At 56.5% G+C, this 9,650-nt stretch overlaps 1 protein-coding gene across 1 annotated transcript; it reads left to right on the forward strand.

Annotated features, from left to right (window-relative positions):
- The first annotated feature begins 3,754 nt into the window (after window positions 1–3,754).
- Window positions 3,755–9,450, forward strand: ISL2 (ISL LIM homeobox 2). The gene is made up of 6 exons (XM_007462446.1): window positions 3,755–3,812; window positions 4,637–4,826; window positions 5,111–5,373; window positions 7,200–7,483; window positions 8,097–8,264; window positions 8,660–9,450. The coding sequence occupies exons 1-6, from the start codon at window positions 3,755–3,757 to the stop codon at window positions 8,774–8,776; spliced, it is 1,080 nt and encodes a 359-aa protein (XP_007462508.1). The 3' UTR covers window positions 8,777–9,450.
- Window positions 9,451–9,650: the final 200 nt, after the last annotated feature.

Consider the following 9,650-nt stretch of genomic DNA (forward strand, 5'->3'; position numbering starts at 1 on the left):
TGGGCCCCGCAATGGGAGAGGCCCGCGTAACGCAAAAAAAAAAAAAAAAAAGAACAGCAAGACGGTTAGTGGGGAAGGAAATGGAGCATGTGTGCACACATGGGGGCCCGTAGGAGCTGTCTGGGGGCTCTGAGCTTGAGGACGGGCAGGCTGGGCAAGGATGACCACCTCTCTGGGCTGCAGATTTTTCTCTGTCAAACAAGGGTCTGAAAAAGAAAGTCTCCAAAGGGTCTTCCAGCGTTTTCGTTCTAGAGTTCTAGAAGGAAGGAATAACGGAGGATTGACTAAGCAAAACTGTAAAATAATAAAGCCTGGTTTGCTTTAGGTGACCTGGCCTGCTCTGTGATCTGCTCCTAGGCCCTGGCCCCATGCCTAATGCTTTCCTGCTCTTTCTTTCAAGACTTGTTCCCAGGGTAGGAGCTGCTATCCCTGTATCATGAATGACCACCTGTTCTGTGATTTCTCAAGGATTTCTGCACAGTAAGCCTATCTTTCAGGGGAATTGTGAGTAGAGTTTAAGGCAACAGAGATGGGGTGGGGGGAGGTTTGGGGAGAAGGAATCCAGAGAGACTTCTTTGTGCTTCTGCAGTCTTCCCAGGAAGAGGGTAATAGCCGGGGCTAGTTTTATGGGATAATACAGAGCTATGGAGCTCAAGCTGCTATTCCCAGTAAGGACAGAGAGTGATCTAAAGCCCAGGAAAGGAGGCTCCCAGATCTCCCGTGTGCTGTAGCCTGGGACATGGAGAAAGGGACCCTGGGAGCAGCCAGGAAGCAGAGAACCAGGGCAGGGCCAGATCAACGGTGCCTGTGGCTGTGCCGGGGGAAGAGGATTTTCACTTCTCTCACTCCAGTGCTGGTCTCCCAAGGATGGCTGTGACCCAGGAGACCCACACGGAGGGATCCTGAAACTGGTCCGTGGTTTTACAGCTCCAGAGAAGTGAAGCTGGTGAGTGATGGAACCACACCCATGTGGGTCTTCAACCGCACGGTGAAAGAAGCAAGGGAGATGGAGCCAGGCAGACCTGCTTTGAATGCCAGCTCTGACTTACTCTGTGACCAGAAACAATCACGTCACCTCCCTAAGCCTCAGTTTCCTCACGGACTAAATGAGTCTAATACTACCCACCTCATAACATTGCGGTAAAGACCTAATACGCTAATAACAGGGGCTTTGCACATGATGAAGACTAAAGAAATATTATTTCTTGACCCAGCTACCTGACATCTCAGGAGAAATCACCACCTCCCCTCTCCTCCCTAATAGGGTCTCAAATAATTGGCTTTTTTCTGGTAAGGAGGAATTTCTCCTCTTGGCAGGAGAGTGTTAAAAGTCTGGACCTAGGATTCCAACACAGAGCCTCCCCCTCCTGGCTGCCTGTGCCATTGAGTTAATTGATTTGCTTGCTCCTAGTTGGGTGCTGACAGTCTGGCCAGGCCCAGAGCGGCTGGAGAGAGAGGCCAACCGGCCAGGAGCACCTCCTAGTTCACTAGGGAAGCACGCCTACCACAAACCTCCTCCCCATTCTGAGACGGCACCCAGATACACAGACATCATTTGTACACAAATTCTGCACTCATTCCACAGTTTCTGATCCTCCATTCCCCACAGGAGATACACACAAAGCAAGCACACATGGAAATGCACAAAGAAATCATCAGATGACACACACACAGATATACGTAGACCTCCCCTCCACGCCCAGAGGCACGCAGGCACCGCACATAGGAAAGGCACAGCATACATAGAGGCTCCCAACACAAAGATACAGCCATAATTGTGATTATCATAGTTACCATGTATTGCAATTATTATGCTCCAGATATTGTTCTAAGCCTTTTCCAGAGAATGCTTTAATTCTTACAATAGTAGAGGTAGATATTATTTTTATCCCTCATTTTACAGATGAGGAAACCAAGGGTCAGAGAAGTAAAATAAAATGCCTGAGGTCACAGAGTGGCCTGGTGCAGACATACCCACCCATACCCGTCCCCTCGCTCCTCAACCCCGTTTATTTTCATAGACACGCAGCATTGTCCCCACCCCGAAATGCTCCACACACACTCAGGGCGAGCACTGTTTGGGGCACTAGTGGCCGAAGATGCAAGAAATGGCCTGTTGGCACAGCGGCTGGTAAACTGTACTGAAGAACCAGACGGGTGAGGAAGACCAGGCGTTCCAAAGGTAGTGGCAGTGGTTAAAAGCCCTACAAGACCGACGGGGCCACGACGTGAAGCGCTCAGCACAGTGCTGGGTGGCAGGCCATCATCTAGTAGTGAGTTCTGTGTGCGATGAGGGCCTAGCTCCAGCTCTGCGCAAAGCCTCTCCTTTCGCGCTTGGCTGCACCCATTTCCCGGCGAGCAGCCCAGAGTGTGAGGCCAACCAGCCCTAGGTTTTTAGCAGAAGGGCCGCCGAGCTCGACCGCGCCCTCAGGCCGACTTGGGCCTGGATCTGGGGTTCCCGTGGAGACATTTTATTCCCAGGCGCCCACCTGCGTCCCATCGCGCACCAAGTTCTTGGTACACCTTTTAATGGGAAAACAACGACAGCCACCATGGTTGGATAAATGTTATTTATAATTCATGGGCCAGTTCTTGAACCCTTTCAAACAAAACACACAGAGATTTCTTTGAAAGAAAAATGCCTGGACTCTGCTCAGAAGTCGCGGGTTTTCTAAGGAACGACAAGCCGCTACACAGATAGTAAATTACCCCGCGCGCCACATTTGTTTCTGATTATTTGCGTTGCAGTTGGTTTGTGAAATAAAACAGAAGAGTTTATAAATATCATTTATTCTGGAAGTGAGACACACATTCGACCCCAGCCTTGTTCCTAGAAGGAGCTGTGCTATTCGAGTGGGGAAAGAATGGGGGAGTCCGTGTCAAATTACACTCCCGCCCCAAATGCAAGTCAAAGCTCGAATCTGGATCCGGTGATCGTCTTCGGATTCTGCGTTCTGGCGTTACCCACCTAACGCTCCAACTGGGAGAAGTTTTCCACAGGCGGACGGGTGGGGAAGTCTAAACAGAGTTTATCCAAACCCTTAACCTCTCTCTCTAGCTTGGACCCTGAGAACAAAGGCGCCTGAGAGGAGAACGGTGACCGGCTGGACGGTGAAGGTCTTGTCGAAACAGACCACACTTCCCCCCAGCTCTCGTCCTAAGAGAGTGGATTTTTTTTTTTTTTTAATGAAACAAGGGAGCATCTAAAGGACAGGCCCCCCTTCACTCCCCCAGGTATCCATCACCCTGCTCGAGCGCGCCTGGGGAAACCGCACCGCAAGTCCAAGAGGAAGTTCAGAGCTGCGGCGGCAGCAGAGACAGCTCAGCGGTGACACAAGGTCCAGCCGGGATAGCCCGACCCAGCGCCAGAGTGAGGATCCTTGTACATTTCAGGGGAGGGGGCTGCGCTCCATTGTTCACTCTGGGCCAATCAGGGTTAGCCCATTTCCTCCCAGCCAATCCTCCGTCACCCCCGCCTTCCACCCAATCTACCCCGCCCATCAGCCCCCAGGTCCCCAACACCTCCCCTGCATCCCCAGCGGTTCTGGGGAAGCTTCGTGACGCCACAGGTCCCGCCCCCAGCTCCGGCCACGGGCGAATGCGTGCTGACGTCATGCTGCGTGCGGGCCGGTGCGGAATCGCTCCTTCAACTCCGCGGGGCAGGAGGAGTTAGTTAGCAAAAGAGCCGAGGCTGGGCGCGCGACCTTCGTCCTTCTGCCCCTGGCCGCACGCTTTGCGCACATCTCTTTTCTGCATGGTGGATATTATTTTTCATTATCCTTTTCTGGGTACTATGGGGGATCATTCCAAGAGTAAGTCTTCCTGTGTGTATGTGTGTGCGTTGTTGTGTGTGTGTGCGTTGTTATGTGTGTGTGCTTAATATGCAATATTTCTAACGCAGAAAAATGTTTAGTGGATTCTACAAGTGGCTTTTATTTGACAGGACACTGGGAGAGAAAAAAAAGAAAACGAATGCATTTTCCTGCAGGACCGCTTATCCGTTTGGAATCCTGTTGTTTTAGTTTATAATTAAACACTCTTTTGCGCTAAGGCAAGAGGTTTGATTTAGGGATGTGGGCTTTTTTTGTTTGTTTGCTTGCTTGCTTGTCTTTCGGCCTTTCAAATAAGGAAGATTTCTCTAGCTTGATCTGGGATATTTAAACTAAGAAATGTCAGAGGATGAGCGGAGACTCCGCCGAAAGCTGATGTGTCTGTATTGGGATAGGAGGGAGTCGCTGTGAGAGCGAGTGTGCGGACGGCAATGCCGGAACATCACCGTCCAGTATGGATAGTGTAGCGTCCGCAGGGTTTAAATGTCTATTTACTCTTTCTTCTCACTGACTTGTTATATTTTAGTTACAAGATATATCGATAAAACGCCTGTGTCCAAGTGAATGTAATAGCGAAAAAAATCGGGGAGGGGGATGGGGGAAGACAGAAAGCCTTCGCAAATTCAGAAGATTTTGTTTTTTCGTTTCCAATTGTCTGGACCTTTGGAAAGCCCATTTCCTTTTTCTTGTGGTCGCAATTCTTGAAAGAGAGCGAGAGCGCCAGCGGGTTGGGTTGGGGCTGGAGCGGCCTCGGCCGGGGTCCGGGCAGCCAGGCCTGACGCGGGCCCCGCGCCCTTCCCCGGCAGAGAAGCCCGGGACGGCCATGTGCGTGGGCTGCGGGAGTCAGATCCACGACCAGTTTATCCTGCGGGTGTCGCCCGACCTCGAGTGGCACGCCGCCTGCCTCAAGTGCGCCGAGTGCAGCCAGTACCTGGACGAGACGTGCACGTGCTTCGTGAGAGACGGGAAGACCTACTGCAAGCGGGACTACGTCAGGTGAGGCCCGCGAGAGCCCGGGCTGCGCCACCGCCCGCTGGGGCCGGGGCTCAAGGATGGCGGGCCGCCCGCGCGCCCCGGCGCGGGCAGAACACGGCCCCCACCCTGAACGCGTGCCGCTGCACACCTCCTGGCCTGGGAACCCCCCGAGGCCTGGTCCCCGCAGCCTCCCTCTGGGCCACAAAGCGTCCTGGGGGCGCGTGCCCGGGGTGGGTAGCAGCCCGGCAGGCGAGGCCGGCCGCAGGCCCCGTGCTGACACCACCGCCCGTGCCTTGGGCCCGCAGGCTCTTCGGCATCAAGTGCGCCAAGTGCCAGGTGGGCTTCAGCAGCAGCGATCTGGTGATGCGGGCGCGGGACAGCGTGTACCACATCGAGTGTTTCCGCTGTTCCGTGTGCAGCCGCCAGCTGCTGCCCGGCGACGAGTTCTCGCTGCGGGAGCACGAACTGCTCTGCCGCGCCGACCACGGCCTCCTGCTCGAGCGCGCTGCGGCCGGCAGCCCGCGCAGCCCCGGTCCGCTCCCCGGCGCCCGCGGCCTGCATCTGCCAGGTAAGCCGCTTGCGCCCGGTACTGCGCCGCCGGCTCGGGAGTGAGTGCATGGGTGTGTGTTCGTATGGGGGGTGGTTGTGATCGGACGAAAAGTTGTCACTTGGGTGTATTTCCGTTTGCCTGCAGTGTGGGGTTTTCTGGGTGAGTTCAGAACCCTGTGTTAGGAACGTGGCTGAGTGTGTGTTCGTGTGACGGGGAAAAATTGAGTGTGGGTAAACGTGAGCCGGGATTGTGTGTATGAGTGTGCAGAATAGTGGGGAATTGTGTTCTCCGTGATCAGGAATATGTGGAACACAGTAGTAGGAGCAGGAAGGTGAATGATCACGGGGAATCTGAAGTGGTGACTTTGTCTATGGAACTTGTACTCGGAATTTCAAGCAGTATGTGTGTTGTCAGAGAGAAAAGATAGGTTTGCCTGGGGGTATGTGTGTAAAGAATACAGTTCCCAGCCTACAGGTGGGTTCACCCAGCCAGAAGCCCACCCGTAAGGACAGCTCTGAAGGCTAATCACTCAACAAAGAGCTAGTGTCTGCATTTGTCTTTTGAGGCCCAGTTTGATGAACAACTTAGCCAAATGTTTCTCAGTGGGGAAGGAGTGGACGTACAGTGGACTCAGGGATCATACACTTCAGGGGATGCTCTGGGTCCTAATCAGGAGATGCCCAGAGTTGGGTTCTAAGTGTGTGGTTACCAGGTAGGAACAGTGACTCTGGCTGAGCAGTTACCAGCAAGTAGCCACAGACCTGAAGCACCAATCTCTAGACCAGGCTGAGCCTCTGGGTGCTGTGTGCTTGAAGTGCTCCCACTTCCTCTGGTCCTCCCTTTATTCCGTATAGAATGAGAAAATTGGGCTAGATGGGCTATTTGTAAATATTTATCCAGATCTAGATATGCCCAGAAGAGGATATAAATTGAAACAGTGAGACTTGTATCCAAACCTGGTTCAGATGGGAGTGCGGAACAGGGTGAAGCCAGTGTTGAGGGCACCCTGGTCTCGGGTGTCAAAGGGGCTCCCTTTTGTTTGCTGCGGGTTGTGGGCCGCCGGAATCCGGCCCTAAATACCCGATCCTACTTAACCTGGGGTTGAGAGAACCCAAGGCCGAGTGAGGAAAGTGCCAGCGGCTGCGCGCGGGCCAGGAGGGCGGCCGCTGGGCCAGGGAACCTGGAGCCTTGAGGGAGGAGACCCGGCGGGCCGAGGCCCGAGGGCGGGCAGAAAGGAACCGTTCCAGGCCCTGGAGGCCCACTCGCGCCCCAGGGCAGGTCTTCGCGACACACGGCCTGGCCCTGTCCGAGAGGCCTCTGAATCAGGGAGAAGGGCTCTTGGGGGCCACCCGGGAGCGGGAGACAAGCCCCCCAATTCCGAGGCAGCGCGGCGCTTGGGGTCCGCGTGGGTCCCCTTCCCCTTTCCCCCTCCAGAGTCCCGGGCGCGCCTCCTTCCTCTTCCTCTGAAACTCCGACTTCTTCCGGAGGGCTTCCCTCGTCCCGCGGAACCCACGCGGGCATTCCTAGGGTCTGGTAAGTGGAGGAAGCACAGCGGGGGTCGCCCGCTCCCGTCCCGCACAGGCCTAGCTCGGAACTCCCCCGCCCCGCTTGCGCGCTGGCGAGATCGCTGCGGGGAGCCCTGTGGAGGAACTAGGGAAGGGACGAAAATGCTCACCTTTTTCCGGGTAGGGCGAACAGACGGAAAGGGAGAGAAGACGAACAATAAAACGAAATAAACGGAATGAAAGAGAAACGAAATCGGACCCCGGAGGACTCGGCTGCCGCGGGGCCGGGCGCAGGGAGAGTGAGTGGCGGTCACTCTCTCATCTCTCGCTCCCTTGCAGACCCGGGATCGGGCCGGCAGCCCTCGCTGCGTCCGCACGTGCACAAACAGACCGAGAAGACAACCCGCGTGCGGACCGTGCTCAACGAGAAGCAGCTGCACACTCTGCGGACGTGCTACGCCGCTAACCCGCGGCCCGACGCGCTCATGAAGGAGCAGCTGGTGGAGATGACCGGCCTGAGCCCGCGGGTCATCCGCGTCTGGTTCCAGAACAAGCGGTGCAAGGACAAGAAGAAATCCATCCTCATGAAGCAGCTGCAGCAGCAGCAGCACAATGACAAGACGGTGAGAGACTGGGAGCTGGAGGATCGGATCGGGTGGAGCCTCGGGTTCGCGCTGCGGCATCTGCATGCCCATTTCTGGGCCGGCTCTCAGGAGATCCAGGGGGAACTGGACTCCCCAATAGCGTGTGTTGGTGCTTTCAGAGCAAGGCTTACCTTGGGGTTGAAGGCTTAATTATGGTATCCGAGGTCAGGTCTTCCCCAGTTCCAGCGGCAGACCGCTGGAACGTAGGGGTCTGGGGCGTAGTTCGGAGCTCAAGGTGGCATGTTTGCCAGAGCCAGCAAGTCGGGGCCGGCTGTGTCCTTCTCTCAGCATGACTCGGTTTGAACACTTTTCCTCTGCAAACCTGGAGAGGGATGGGAACGGAGGCCTCGCGTTCGTTCCCTTGCCATGTTGGCTTCCAGCACCGAGGCTGGCCTATGGTGGCTGTTTTGGGGCCCGAGGAATTTGCACTCGCGAAGGCGGGCTCACACGGCTGCGGACAAGTGTATGCCGCCCCTAAACCGTTTCAGGCTCCAAATCACGTGCCAGTGCCTGGGGCCCCAGTCTCAAAGATGTCGGGAAACGCAAGACCTAATTCGAGCGTCTTCCACCCTCTCTTCTGCTTGTCCCGCAGAGCCTGCAGGGACTGACCGGGACGCCTCTGGTGGCGGGCAGCCCCATCCGTCACGAGAGCGCCGTGCAGGGCAGTGCAGTCGAGGTGCAGACGTACCAGCCGCCATGGAAAGCGCTCAGCGAGTTCGCCCTCCAGAGTGACCTGGACCAACCCGCCTTCCAGCAGCTGGTGAGGCCCTGCTCTACCCTCCCGGAACTCAGGACTCCGGGGGAGGTGGGGTGGATTTAGCCACTTATCAAGGTGGGAAAGTGGGGGTTTCTCAGGGGATGAGGGGCTTGGGGGGTTGGGGGGAGGTGGGTAGCTGCAACCGCACCCGGCTCATTAATTCGCTCTAAACCAGGTCTCCCTGGATTAAAGCGCTCGCAGGGGAGGTCGAGGGGTTACCCAACCCGCAGCCCCACCCTAATACCCCTGCGTGCGCTTGGGGACCTGGCCGACTTATCCAAGGGCCTGCTCCCAGCTGGTGGCTTGTCCCCAAGGGACACCTTTGGGAGTAGGTGGCCCGGGAAAACCAGCTCGGGCGCGTCTTCACCCGCTCCTTCCCGGTGTCTCCGCTGCCCCAGGTCTCCTTCTCTGAGTCTGGCTCCCTAGGCAACTCCTCCGGCAGCGACGTGACCTCCCTGTCCTCGCAACTCCCGGACACCCCCAACAGCATGGTGCCGAGTCCCGTGGAAACGTGAGGGGGATCCTTCCCCGCCAGCCCGCGGACCTCGCATGCTCCCTGCATGAGACTTACCCATGCTCAGGCCATTCCAGCTCCGAAAACTCTCTCGCCTTTGTAATTATTATTATTGCTATTTAAAGAGAGAGGACTGAGAGAAGCGGTCGGGATAGCCAAAAGCGCCGGGACGCGACCTGCTTTCACCAGACTGGAAAGCCCTGCTCCGAGGACTTTTCTTTTTACAAAACCAGAATTTGGGTTTACTAACGTTAGCTCTGCCATCTCTTCTCCCTCGCTCGGCGTGGCCGCCGCCGCTCCCCCCGGCCCACGTACCCACTTGTGCGTGGAGAACGCGCAGGTCAGGTCCCGCGCCGGCCCAGCCCCGAGCTCGCCCACGCGGATGCGAGCACCTGCCGCCGCTCGGCCCCGCGCTCCCAGGTGGCCTCGCCCCGGCTCTAGCGGGGAAGAGGACGGGGCAATCCAAAGGAACAGGCACTCAATCCCCCAAAGCGCATGATTGCCGGAAAAAAGTAGAAACGAGACTTTCCTTGAAAATGTTTTAAATTATCGGTCGACGGAGGACAGAGTGTGAGCCTTTGCCGAACAAAACGTAAGTTATTGTTATTTATTGTGAGGACAGCCAGTTCATAGTGGGACGAATATTTTGATCTTAATAAAAAAAGATAATAACCCGATCGATGCTGCTCCTGTGTGCTGTTGGTGCAGCGGGAGGGCTGGACGAAGGCAGGTTGGGGTTGGGGCTTGTTTCGGCGAAGATGAGGCTCCGCGCAGGGCCCACAGCTGGTGCCTGCGCCTCGCGCGCCACTGGCCCGCGTGCTCCCGCGCCGACAGGGGCGGGCCCGGCGGGGATTGGGCGCCGCGCGGGGGGCGGG

Source organism: Lipotes vexillifer, unplaced genomic scaffold, assembly GCF_000442215.2.
Source record: "Lipotes vexillifer unplaced genomic scaffold, Lipotes_vexillifer_v1.1 scaffold1456, whole genome shotgun sequence".
NCBI lineage: Eukaryota > Metazoa > Chordata > Mammalia > Artiodactyla > Lipotidae > Lipotes > Lipotes vexillifer.

Coding starts and splice junctions, on each gene's coding strand:
- ISL2 (XM_007462446.1), top strand. CDS start 3,755: ATGGTGGATATTATTTTTCATTATCCTTTTCTGGGTACTATGGGGGAT. Junction 4,827..5,110: donor TGCAAGCGGGACTACGTCAG/GTGAGGCCCGCG, acceptor TTGGGCCCGCAG/GCTCTTCGGCATCAAGTGCG. Junction 7,484..8,096: donor AGCAGCACAATGACAAGACG/GTGAGAGACTGG, acceptor CTTGTCCCGCAG/AGCCTGCAGGGACTGACCGG.